The sequence below is a fragment of the Oncorhynchus mykiss genome, chromosome 30 (genome assembly GCF_013265735.2).
Source record: "Oncorhynchus mykiss isolate Arlee chromosome 30, USDA_OmykA_1.1, whole genome shotgun sequence".
Lineage (NCBI taxonomy): Eukaryota > Metazoa > Chordata > Actinopteri > Salmoniformes > Salmonidae > Oncorhynchus > Oncorhynchus mykiss.
This window is the reverse complement of record NC_050570.1, coordinates 42,654,522-42,667,965: the sequence shown is the minus strand read 5'-3', so window position 1 is coordinate 42,667,965 and position 13,444 is coordinate 42,654,522. Positions and strand designations below refer to the sequence as shown.

Genomic DNA, 13,444 nt, shown 5'->3' with positions numbered 1-13,444 from the left:
GTTAGATTAACACGAATGTAAGCTTTAAGCTTTTTGCACATAAGACATAAGACATGTATGTCTATGTCCTGGAAAGTTGGCTGTTTCTTACAACGTCATTCTAGTCACATTAGTGCAAGTTAGCAACAAACGGTATAGGGATACCAATCCCTTAGAGGTTTTAATGCATATAAGGAGCAAAATTGATAAAAATTGGATCCTGCTTTGAATTCCAGGTCCAATAAAACTAATGGGCTTCATATAACCTTTATTATTGAAGACACAGGTAATGCTAATGTTCTGTTGTTATTTCAGACATGTATGCAACAACTCAAGTCATCTGGCTATTCAAACACAAAAACAGGTCTCCAACTTCCATTTAGAAACTCAAATATATTAAAATGCTACTGAGAGCAATGTTACAACCCAGTGCTCTCAATGTTAAAACAATAGCAAAAGTTATGCAACTATTAACACAGCCATCCCACTTGGCACACCCTGGTTGAACCAACGATGTTTCCACCAGGGGCACAACTTTCACTGGGGACGCGGGGACCCCCCACATTCTGAAATTGCACCCCCCAAAAAGGCCAGTTTTATTGCTTCTTAATCAGAACAGCAGTGTTCAGCTGTGCTGACATAATTGCAAAAGGGTTTTCTAATGATCAATTAGCCTTTTAAAATGATGAACTTGGATTAGGTAACACTACGTGTTTGGGACACAGGAGTGATGGTTGCTGATAATGTGCCTCTATGTAGTAAAAATCAGCCGTTTCCAGCTACAAAAGTCATTTACAACATTAACAATGTCTACACTGTATTTCTGATCAATCTGATGTTATTTTAATGGACAAAAATGTTGCTTTTCTTTCAAAAACAAGGACATTTCTAAGTGGCCCCAAACTTTTGAACGGTAGTGGACATTCACCTCTGCCAGCTTCTGCCAGTCTTCGGCACCATAGCATAAATGCTACAATACATGCTATCGCTAAATATACTATGGAGATGTCCAGAGTCCTTCATTTGCATAACATTCAAAGATTTACATTACCACATATGCATAATGTATCATTACATTCCCAACTACAGTGCCTTGCGAAAGTATTCGGCCCCCTTGAACTTTGCGACCTTTTGCCACATTTCAGGCTTCAAACATAAAGATATAAAACTATATTTTTTTGTGAAGAATCAACAACAAGTGGGACACAATCATGAAGTGGAACGACATTTATTGGATATTTCAAACTTTTTTAACAAATCAAAAACTGAAAAATTGGGCATGCAAAATTATTCAGCCCCTTTACTTTCAGTGCAGCAAACTCTCTCCAGAAGTTCAGTGAGGATCTCTGAATGATCCAATGTTGACCTAAATGACTAATGATGATAAATACAATCCACCTGTGTGTAATCAAGTCTCCGTATAAATGCACCTGCACTGTGATAGTCTCAGAGGTCCGTTAAAAGCGCAGAGAGCATCATGAAGAACAAGGAACACACCAGGCAGGTCCGAGATACTGTTGTGAAGAAGTTTAAAGCCGGATTTGGATACAAAAATATTTCCCAAGCTTTAAACATCCCAAGGAGCACTGTGCAAGCGATAATATTGAAATGGAAGGAGTATCAGACCACTGCAAATCTACCAAGACCTGGCCGTCCCTCTAAACTTTCAGCTCATACAAGGAGAAGACTGATCAGAGATGCAGCCAAGAGGCCCATGATCACTCTGGATGAACTGCAGAGATCTACAGCTGAGGTGGGAGACTCTGTCCATAGGACAACAATCAGTCGTATATTGCACAAATCTGGCCTTTATGGAAGAGTGGCAAGAAGAAAGCAATTTCTTAAAGATATCCATAAAAAGTGTTGTTTAAAGTTTGCCACAAGCCACCTGGGAGACACACCAAACATGTGGAAGAAGGTGAAGATGAAACCAAAATTGAACTTTTTGGCAACAATGCAAAACGTTATGTTTGGCGTAAAAGCAACACAGCTGAACACACCATCCCCACTGTCAAACATGGTGGTGGCAGCATCATGGTTTGGGCCTGCTTTTCTTCAGCAGGGACAGGGAAGATGGTTAAAATTGATGGGAAGATGGATGGAGCCAAATACAGGACCATTCTGGAAGAAAACCTGATGGAGTCTGCAAAAGACCTGAGACTGGGACGGAGATTTGTCTTCCAACAAGACAATGATCCAAAACATAAAGCAAAATCTACAATGGAATGGTTCAAAAATAAACATATCCAGGTGTTAGAATGGCCAAGTCAAAGTCCAGACCTGAATCCAATCGAGAATCTGTGGAAATAACTGAAAACTGCTGTTCACAAATGCTCTCCATCCAACCTCACTGAGCTCGAGCTGTTTTGCAAGGAGGAATGGGAAAAAATTTCAGTCTCTCGATGTGCAAAACTGATAGAGACATACCCCAAGCGACTTACAGCTGTAATCGCAGCAAAAGGTGGCGCTACAAAGTATTAACTTAAGGGGGCTGAATAATTTTGCACGCCCAATTTTTCAGTTTTTGATTTGTTAAAAACGTTTGAAATATCCAATAAATGTCGTTCCACTTCATGATTGTGTCCCACTTGTTGTTGATTCTTCACAAAAAAATACAGTTTTATATCTTTATGTTTGAAGCCTGAAATGTGGCAAAAGGTCGCAAAGTTCAAGGGGGCCGAATACTTTCGCAAGGCACTGTATAAGCTCAACATTCATGTAAATCAATACCCAAAGATGTACATAAATAGAGGGCTCAGGAGACAACAGCATACAAGGAAAGTATGTGCCATGGCTGTGGCATCACAAACCCTTACGGCTGAATCTCAAATGGCACCCTATTCCCAATACAGTGCACTACTTTTGTCCAGAGCCCTTATACACTGTAGCTATGGGACAGAGGGTCCCATTTGAGACCCAGGGGACCTAACACAGCAGCCAGAGAGTCACACAGAGCCTGGGGTCAGACAGAGTCACGTTGGGGGTCATGGGGATGGAGGTAGTAGTGGCACACGGGCTTCAGTTACAGTTTGCGTTTCAGAGCCCTGTTCTGGGGCCAGAATGAGGTAGAGAAGGACTAAAATGAGGTCATAATACAGATCAAGAAGTATACACCAAGTCAAATGTATGATTTCCTTGGAATACACACGGAACACCTAAATTGTTCCAATGGTTTCATTCCAGTTCCAATCATTGGTATTTCCATGTGGCTCTCTCTGAGTGAGTAGCAATACAGTACTCGTCTACTACGTCCTTTAATGCCCAGTGTGGTCAAAAATGTGATTTTCCTGTGTTTTATATATATTTCCATACTATGAGGTTGGAGTAATACTGTGAAATTGTAAAAAATTATGATAATGCCCTTTTAGTGTAAGAGCTGTTTTAAAAGATTGGCTGAAATTTCAGCCTGTTTTGTTGGGATGGTTGATATTTTTTTAACCTTTATTTAACTAGGCAAGTCAGTTAAGAACAAATTCTTACTTTCAATGACGGCCTAGGAACAGTGGGTTAACTGCCTGTTCAGGGGCAGAACGACAGCTCGGGGGTTTGAACTTGCAACCTTCCGGTTACTAGTCCAACGCTCTAACCACTAGGCTACCCTGCCTGGTGTCAACACCCGGTGGTAAATTAGTCAATAGACCAATAAGAAAGAGTTCCAATCCTCTCTGCCAATAACAGCTTGTTTTCAGTTTTTCCCTCCCCACTCAGACCACTCCCAGACAGTCCTAGCAAATTCTTTCTTGAGAATTGGCTATTGGCTAAGAAGATTTTATTTAGATTTTTAAACTATTTTAATTGAAAACAATCACAGTAAGGTACTTAATTGTTGCCCAAATATGATTTGATATTGAGATAAAAAATGGCTTTATTAGACCTTAAACTGCAATATGTAACTTTTTGGGTGACCAGATTCACATGGAAATGTTAGTTATAGATCTGTCATTCTCATTGAAAGCAAGTCTAAGAAGCATTCGATTTATGTTATATTTCTATGCTTCCAATTCTTAAGTTTAGTTTTTGCGTCTTTTACTTTCGGTTTTGTATACCAGCTTCAAACAGCTGAAGAAAAAAAAAATGTTATTGAAAATATTTTTCATACTGGTTAAGATGATACAATGATTCTCTACACTGCTTTCTTTGTCACATAAACTGAAATTAGGCAAACTATTAGAATTTTAGCAACCAGGAAATGGCAGAGCGATTTCTGCATATTGCACGTTTAAGAATTATGACATCACTGGCTAATAATCCCTCTCCATCTTGCTCTAGGTTCCAGCCAGGATCCTCTTCCAGGATCCTGTGTGTCCTAGGCTTCTGTTCCTCACTGCCCAGGGACATATGGCCAGCTGATGGAGCTCCCAGACAGCTGCATGTCCCTGATGAGGGTCTCGATGGGCATCTTGCCCACCAAGCTCATGAAGAACAGCTGGGAGATGAGATTAGCGGGCACGGCCCTGAGAGCAGGCAGGCGGAGGAGAAGACGTCCGAAGCGCTGTGGCTGACCCGGGTACTGCATCCTCTCGTACTCCGTCAGAGCCACCTGGGCCTTCTCCTGCAGAGACTCCACATGGACGGGGTCTGTCAAACCACACGCATCTAAAGAGGACAAACCAGGACACACAGACAGACTTAAGCATGGACTTAAGGTCAATCAGAAGTGCAGAAATGGTCAGCACTATAGTGCAGAACACAGGCAGGAGCAACAGTAATGGAAGAGAATATGACTTCTCAAACAACTTGAGATCAATGAGACATGCTGATTGAAAGGTCAGTTGTGCTTCTGCAGAGGTGTAGGTCAATATTTATCATATGGACAGAGATGTAACACTTTAAAAAGCTGTTCATATGAGAAATGTGGACCTACAGACTGAACTTTACATCAGCATGACTAATGTTGTCTAGATTTGAATACTAATAATGGGTTTTCTGGGAGTTAACGGAACACTCATTCTAAAGCTATGAGCCTGGGCCTATATCCGACTTTCTCTCATATTCTCGCTTTCTAATCTGAGCGCAAGCAAGAGTTATAATTCTTGCTAGGAATCAATTCAGCAATAGTATTCCTAGGGATTGTGTATAGTGAGGCACTGCAGTATATCAGTATTTCTAGTAAGTTGGGGGACATTTTGAAAACGGAGCCAAAAGAACCCGGCCAGAGTGACTCACTATGAACATTAAAACCAGCAGAGTAGCAGCCTGTTAGGACTAGGTGTTGTATTTCTCAAGTGTAAGGGTTTTGGTTTGGACCAGAGAGTGATGACCGACCAGTACACTGACCTGGAGAGAAGAGGGTGATGGCCTTGAGGCAGCTGTACTCTACTGAGTCCACTTGGAGCCGGGTCAGCTTGTCCACCTGGTCCTGGAACAACCTCACCTGGTCCATGAAGGACACCACCCTCTCCGCCGACATGGGCTGTGAGTGGAAGCCGGCCGCGGCCAGCAAAGGAGCCATGTGTAGCGGCAGGGCGGACTGGGCTGCATTCAGGGTGAACAGCTCGCTCCAGCTCAGCCTCAACAGAGCCACCTGATCAGTGACAGGCAGCTCAGGGAAGAAAGGGATGTTCCTGGCCCACTCGATGGTGCTGAAGAGGAGGCGTGCCGCCAGCTCGCAGATGTTGTCGATGCCCATGACGGAGCCTCCTCCAGCACCATGCATCTGCTGCTGGCCGTACTGGGATCCGTAGCGGATGCTGGGGTAGGGCTCGGCGTGGAGCAGCTGGGAGGTGAGCTCTGACATGGGCTGGCCGTTGAAGAATTCGCCCCCTACTGGCCTGGTACCGCCACCTCCGCCGACCAGAGAAGTGGGACTGATGCCTGGGTGGGATGGAGGGATACGTCCACGCTGGACTGCTGGAGGGAAGAGAGAGAGGGCGGAGAGGGGAAGAGGGGGAGAGAAAGGGCTTTGTAGAGGTTGTAGAGGCTAATGCAAAACACGCTGGCAAGCTAACGTTCACCATTGAACATAACAGGTGTTTGTTGATGGAAAAGTATGCTGACTCTAGCCCTTTAACGCCAAATGTTACATACACGTAACAGTGTATTTAAACACCTGGTAACGTGTCTGTACGCAATCAAAACATCAAATAACACCAGTCTCTTCTAGATGAAATCCTAATAGATACTTTTGACACTATCTGGTGGCCGATCATTGTAATTACCAAACCGGAAATCGTCACTCTAAATGGCACGCCTCTGCATCTTGTCAACACGGCAGTTCTGCTCCCCCGAAACGGTCTCGTAAAAGGTGAGTTTCTGAAATTCAATGCATGCAAAATGCTCATTAGATGTCCAGAGATGCTTGAGTGAACTTTCTAAGAACAATATTCCATTTCGGCAAAGTATAGAACACTCGAAAAAGTAACTTTGCATATATGTAACATTGGGCGTTAATTAAGTGCTGCAAACCACACATTTTAGCAGTGGTATATTGGCCATATATCACAATCCCCAGAGGTGCCTTATTGCTATTATAAACTGGTTACCAACATAATTAGAGCAGTAAAAATAAATGTTTTGTCATACACTTAGTATAAGGTCTGATATACCACGGCTGTCAGCCAATCAGCATTCAGGGCTTGAACGACCCAGTTCATAATGCTTTATATACAATGACATTGTTTGTACATCACGTAAAATAATGAAACCTTACATCCAGAGTCCGGATATCTTTATTAAACATATATTTGAGTGATAACTGCCTAGAGGCCCAATTTGCATGTTCAAAAAAGTGAGCCAACTGCCCATCTCCACAGTAATATATATAATAGACACCAATTAGAGTCGGGAGTTTTGAATACTGGAGCTAGCGTTCGCATGATATGCAATGCATTTTCAAACTGGTTGAACTATGTCCATTTTCTCAAAAGTTTTGTTTGTGTGTTAATATTTGCATGGAGTGAACAGTATGTGTATACTCTGGCTGGCAGTATTTCATACATGAAACGCATGGACTTTTTGCAATGCAGAAATAATAACACAATGAAGATAAGCAACTTGTGCAATATACTGTATTTGATGCTGCTTTTATTACTTGTGTTTCAGAAATAACGAGTTAGATTTCATGATGAATGTTTACATTTACTGCAAGCTGTTCACAATGCAGAAATACATATACAATATACAATACAATGTTACGTATACACTATATATACAAAAGTATGCGGACACCCCTTCAAAGTAGTGGATTCGGCTTTTTCAGCCACACTCGTTGCTGACAGGTGTATAAAATAGAGCACACGGTCATACAATCTCCATAGACAAACATTGTCAGTAGAATGGCCTGTACTGAAGAGCTCAGTGACTTTCAACGTGGCACCGTCATTGGATGACACCTTTCCAACAAGTCAATTCGTCAAATTTCTGCCCTGCTAGAGCTGCCCCGGTCAACTGTAAGTGCTGTTATTGTGAAGTGGAAATGTCTAGGAGCAACAAACGGCTCAGCCGCAAAGTGGTAGGACACACAAGCTCACAGAACGGGATAGCTGAAGCATGTAGCGTGTAAAAATTGTCTGTCTTCTGTTGCAACACTCACTACCGGGTTCCAAACTGCCTCTGGAAGCAACATCAGCACAAGAAAACTGTTTGTCGCGAGCTTCATGAAATTAGTTCCCATGGCCGAGCAGCCGCACACAAGCCTAAGATCACCATGTGCAATGCCAAGCGTCGGATGAAGTGGTGTAAGCTTGCCGCCATTGGACTCTGGAGCAGTGGAAACGCGTTCTCTGGAGTGATGAATCACCATCTGAATCACCATGTCCAGCTTCACCATCTGGCAGTCCAATGGACAAATCTGGATTTGGCGGATGCCAGGAGAAAGCTACCAGCCCTAATGCATAGTACCAACTGTAAAGTTTGGTGGAGAAGGAATAATGGTCTGGGGCTGTTTTTCACGGTTTGGGTAAGGCCCCTTAGTTCCAGTGAAGGAAAATCTTAATGCTACAGCATACAATGACATTCTAGACAATTCTGTGCTTCCAACTATGTGGCAAGATTTTGGGGAAGTCCCATACAGAAATGGTTTGCTGAGATCGGTGTGGAAGAACTTGACTGGCCTGCACAGAGCCCTGGCCTCAACCCCATCGAACACCTAACTTCTAATCGGCCAACATCAGTGCACAACCTCACTAATGCTTTTGTTGCTGAATGGAAGCAAGTCTCCGCAGCAATGTTCCAACATCTAGTGGAAAGCCTTCACAGAAGAGTAGAGGCTGTTAATGCAAACAAAGGGGGGACCAACTGGTCCATGTATTGGCAAGGCAACAATGTTACATTGTTGATAGCAGAAACTGTCAGGTACCAGTGCTATGCTTACACTGTCTAACAACTAGTTAGTTGGACATTGGTTTCTTTCAACCTCCGTTGCTGTGAATTATTCCAAGTTTCAGACAATGTCATTCCATTTCACTGCTAGCCTGGATAGTCTGTTATTGCTATACTCAACTTGTAGTCTTGCTAAACTAGTTCAATACAGGGTCTGTCAAACTACCAAGGCTAGGCTGTGGTTAGCTGTGTCTGACTTGTCATTGAAGTATTATTGACTACAAACAGTCTGGAAGTAAAGTAGACCACTACTATCCCTGGTGAACCTGTTACCCGGCGAAGGTGATCCAAGCGTTTCCAGGTCATGAGGAAACACTGTGGCCAGGCTGCGTCAGTGCTGTCATTGGGTCAGATCCCTGCATGACTATCCTTGCTGAATATAGCTCTGGGCTGTTGCCAGCTCAATGCAGAATAAATATGACACCTAGGAGTGGCTGGCTGGCTGCCTGGGTTATCCAACCTATGTACTGCCTGGGAAATGCCTCTGACACAACGGGCAGAATGATACGTACCACGTAGCAGGGGTACTTAGAGTAGGGGTCAGAGAGAGGGAAAATAAGGATAGAGTTCAACTGGATTTACAAATACTATAGCTACATGAATGAAACATGTTTAAATTCAAAATAATAATTAGGTGGGTGCTTATATTTGTCCTATTTCACACAAGTGTGTATTATACACATGTGTGAATTGGAAATGACCATGACCCCACTCACCCTCAGTGAGTTGGGCCAGGATCTGCCATTATCAACAGCAACCCTGTGCCTTGCTCAAGGGCACATTGACATATTTTTCACCTTTCGGTTGCTAGCCCAATGCTATAATGCTCTAACCGCTAAGCTACCTGACAAACCAATATTTGAAACTCTTTTCCTCACCCCTAAACACCTTTTAAAATCGAGCTTGCTGTAGTTTACAGCGTAAATATGTAAATAATTTGGCCAACTGACAGAATTGTGAAATGTCAGCTCTGTTTATTATGGCAGGGGCATGTTTTTGTAGAACAAACTTGTGCTGCTGTCCGTTATGGTATATGGAACATTGGATTGGCAGTATCTCTGCCTCTGCGTTAGGCATCGTCCTAGTGGCAGAGATGTTGTGCAACAGATAAGATAGGATAGTTACCTTCTTTGCGCATGCCAACACTTAAGCATTTCTTCAGCCGGCAGTATTGGCACTGGTTGCGGTGATGCTGGTCTATCTGGCATTCTCGATTCGACCTGCACAACAGAACATTAGACAGAATGTATTGTCCTGATCTCTCTTTCTCTCTCCTGAATTAATAGTCTTAGAGTGGCTGCTCTGGCTGTGTGAAAGGAGTCATAGGCTGGAACATGAATAAATGGTTTTGTGGACTGCAGAATACAAATGCTTCTCTGTATAGGTCTGTAAAGCTTTGAAATATATCTTCCTGTCCTGTATGATTCACAACTTAAGAAACAGATTGAGAGCACTGTAACTACTATGTACACTGTGCAGTAATGGATGAACAGTTTTGATTGAATGTGGCCCTTAGATAACGATAAACAAAGGCTCACATTCCTCAGAAGTGTGATATGGTAGTACTGTAAGAGATTTTACTAACTGTACAGTAGGTGGGAGTGGGAAATGCACATTTGTTTGGTTCTGATACAAAATAAGTCTGTTCGCCATGTGTATACCTGAAAATCTTTTTATTTTTATTTTTTAACTTGAGATAAAGCTGTAACACAACCTAACACAAAGAGGACTCCCCAAGGGAAATATTATCTAACAAGTTACAGGGTCTGTAAGCATGCTGTACATATACTGTATGACCACCAAGAATAGGACTTTTAGGGATCCATTACAGTAGCCTATTAACACAGTAACCTTTGACATTAAATTGTGTGTTTCTTAGACTGCCTTTTTGAAATTGTTGTTTTTCACATTAACGTATTTTCTTGATATTTTACGGAGCGGCTTCACCGACCTGCAGGAGTAGTTGAGGTTCCTTCTGATGCTCCTCTTGAAGAAGCTCTTGCAGCCCTCGCAGGTGAACACCCCGTAGTGTTTCCCGCTGGACTTGTCCCCACACACCACACAGTTCACCACGCATGCCTTGTCCTCGTCTCCCTCCTCCGCATCACTCCCGGCCTGAGGTGAGCCCTCCTCCTCATCCCCACGCAAGTAAGCCTTCCCCCCCCCCAGTCCGTTGGTCTCTCCATTAGGGTTGCCCCATCCCCTGATCACCATGGCCATATCCGAGTGACACGGCTGACACACACAAAGAGGTATTGGTTTTTAGTCAGCTTCCAAGCAAAACTGACAGCGTTATGAAAAGTCAAAACAACTGAAACTGCACATGTTCCAGACTCCTTCTCTTGACCTCTTTCCCCTTCTGTCTCTGTCAAATGACCCGGAGATCCCTTTCACTCCTCTATTTTTCTACCGCGGTGCTGTTCTCCGACCTCTCACTCTCTTGTTCTTCTCCTTCACTCCTCTGTTTTTCCTATGACCCCTAGACAATGGCTCCTCCTGAAAGTTCTGACACAACAAGCAGTTCAGATTTCAGGAGGGAGAAAAGGGTGCAGCCTGCCCTTTCACAGGAAACAATAAATTACACTTATAGGCTCATGCTCGCGCTCGCTCTTTCTCTGTCTCTGTCACTTCCGCCACACTAGGAGGAGGGTCTATGAGGGGTAAAATAGGACCCCCCTTCTTCATTTGTCTCTCCTCTCCTTACACCACGCTACTTTCTCCCTGGACAAGCAGGGAGGAGCGAAGGAGAAGACCAGAAAGAAAAGGACTGCTCTCCTTCAAACTGCCCGACTTACTTTACCCTACTTACAAACTAGTCGGACCAGTTCTGGGCTGTGTGTAGAAAGTGTTATCAATCAATCTTACAGACAGCAGCACCGTTATAGCTTGGCAAGAAGGAGCTCAAATTGGTGTCAAGAATTTCTTATACGTATGTACCACAAGCAGATATTCAGAAAATCTTGGAAATTAAATGTTGTCATTCAACCCCATAGAAGGTTGAGTCACAAAAACATTTATAAATAGCACTTTTTTTGTTTCATTAGCTTGGCAGCACTATTCTATCCCCCCAGACAGACAGCCAATAGTCAGAGATGACAGACAATTCAGGGAACAACCACACTGAATCTAAAGGCTCACTATTTACAACAAAGATTTTAAATAGATCATGATAAAGTCACACACAGCTCCCTCTGGTCCTGCTAGTCTGTACAAGTTCAAAGTGCAGTGACGTCCCCTCTCTTGCTCTCTTCCGTGCTCTGTTGCTTGTTGTGAAACAGTGTCTGCTTCTTGCTCCTCTCCTGCTCCCAGGGATCTGTGGAAATAGAGACTTCCCCTCTCTCTATTAGCCCTGAGACAGAATGGGAGCTTAGACAGAATGGGAGCTCCCCTTAGCAAGCCTCCCCTTGTCCCTCTGTTTCTGTTTCTCTCCCTCCCTTGTTTTGTCAGTGCTTGTCCATCCAGCAGTAATGGCTTCAGGCCTAAGCTTCTCTGCATTCCCGTTTGCACAGTCACAGTGTCACACCCTGGCCTTAGTTATCTTTGTTTTCTTTATTATTTTGGTTAGGCCAGGGTGTGACATGGGTGATTTATGTGTTTTGTCTTGTCTAGGGGTTTTTGTAGATTTATGGGGTTGTGTTCTTTTAGGTGTCTAGGTAAGTCTATGGTTGCCTGGATTGGTTCTCAATCAGAGGCAGCTGTTTATCGTTGTCTCTGATTGGGAGCCATATTTAGGCAGCCATATTCTTTGGGTATTTTGTGGGTGATTGTTTCCTGTGTCAGTGTTTGTGCCACATGGGACTATTTTCGGTTTTCACGTTTTGTAGTTGTGTTCATGTTTTGTGTCTCTTATTAAAGAACCATGAACTATAACCACGCTGTGTTTTGGTCAGCCTCTCCTTCCCAGGAAGAAAGCTGTGACACACAATGTACAATTGCATTTTTAAAAATTGTTTTGTCCCCTTTTTCCTCTGGCCCCGGCTTGAATAAATTAGGCAAACCAGCAGAGGAAAAACACGGTCACAGACAATAGTAATACCTAGCTGTTGCTCGGACAATAGTAATACCTAGCTGTTGCTCGGACAATAGTAATACCTAGCTGTTGCTCGGACAATAGTAATACCTAGCTGTTGCTCGGACAATAGTAATACCTAGCTGTTGCTCGGACAATAGTAATACCTAGCTGTTGCTAGGACAATAGTAATACCTAGCTGTTGCTCGGACAATAGTAATACCTAGCTGTTGCTCGGACAATAGTAATACCTAGCTGTTGCTCGGACAATAGTAATACCTAGCTGTTGCTCGGACAATAGTAATACCTAGCTGTTGCTCGGACAATAGTAATACCTAGCTGTTGCTCGGACAATAGTAATACCTAGCTGTTGCTCGGACAATAGTAATACCTAGCTGTTGCTCGGACAATAGTAATACCTAGCTGTTGCTCGGACCATAGTAATACCTAGCTCTCTCTCTCTCGCGCGCTCATTTAGTTAGTTCATTTCTCATTTCTTCCAACGCTAGCAACTGTATGGTTAAAAAAGGTTTGCATTGTCAGGTGAAGGTCTCCTGAAGAAGAGAGGAGAACAAGGACCCTGCACCCAAGGAGTCAGATAACATCACAGCCTTCATATTACAGAACAACCTGACAGCCTTCATGTTACATATATATTTGGACCAGCATTCTATGGTCCAACAATATAGAGTATGTACTGTTTTACTAGTCAATGGCTTGAACGACAATCTGGTCTTGCATGATTTCTTTGGAAAAGGGGTCTGTATGCAAATACAACTTGATTTCATTTTAATTTTGATAAGAGGAAAACAGTTATAATTTGCCTCATCTTTAAAGGAAGAGTCACTTTGGCATATAATGTACATTGAGGTGTAGCATGAAGTGACTTTAACCCATATAACCCACACAAGTCACAGCTAACGTCCCTGTGCTACGGATAGCTCTTTTGTTTTTTATAGGAGGTTATCAGCGGCAAACCTAAGCTGTGTTAAACTGAATTAATGCCCTTTCAATTAAGGCCACGAGTGTGTGCTTTTTGTTGGTGTATGTTTTAATCTTTTGAGATCAAGGGGAATAGAAAATATATGTACACTGCTTGTTTCTCTAGATTCCCAGGAGCTTTGGGGTGGCTGTTTG

At 43.1% G+C, this 13,444-nt stretch overlaps 1 protein-coding gene across 2 annotated transcripts; it reads right to left on the bottom strand.

Moving 5' to 3' along the window:
- Positions 1–3,587: 3,587 nt before the first annotated feature.
- LOC110521842 (nuclear receptor subfamily 2 group F member 6) lies at positions 3,588–11,810 on the bottom strand. Of its 2 annotated transcripts, none has more exons than XM_021599757.2 (4): positions 10,250–11,810; positions 9,424–9,518; positions 5,257–5,826; positions 3,588–4,575 (listed from the first exon to the last, which is right to left on the bottom strand). In XM_021599757.2, exons 1-4 carry the CDS (start codon positions 10,516–10,518, stop codon positions 4,301–4,303), a joined length of 1,209 nt encoding a protein of 402 aa, XP_021455432.2. In that variant the 5' UTR covers positions 10,519–11,810; the 3' UTR covers positions 3,588–4,300. The 2 variants fall into 2 exon arrangements, with proteins under 2 accessions (XP_021455432.2, XP_021455431.2); XM_021599756.2 differs by having other exon boundaries at positions 5,257–5,829; positions 10,250–11,809.
- Between the last annotated feature and the right edge of the window lie 1,634 nt (positions 11,811–13,444).

Coding starts and splice junctions, on each gene's coding strand:
- LOC110521842 (XM_021599756.2), bottom strand. CDS start 10,518: ATGGCCATGGTGATCAGGGGATGGGGCAACCCTAATGGAGAGACCAAC. Junction 5,830..9,423: donor TGTTGGCATGCGCAAAGAAG/GTAACTATCCTA, acceptor TCTTCCCTCCAG/CAGTCCAGCGTGGACGTATC. Junction 4,576..5,256: donor CATCACCCTCTTCTCTCCAG/GTCAGTGTACTG, acceptor TGTCCTCTTTAG/ATGCGTGTGGTTTGACAGAC.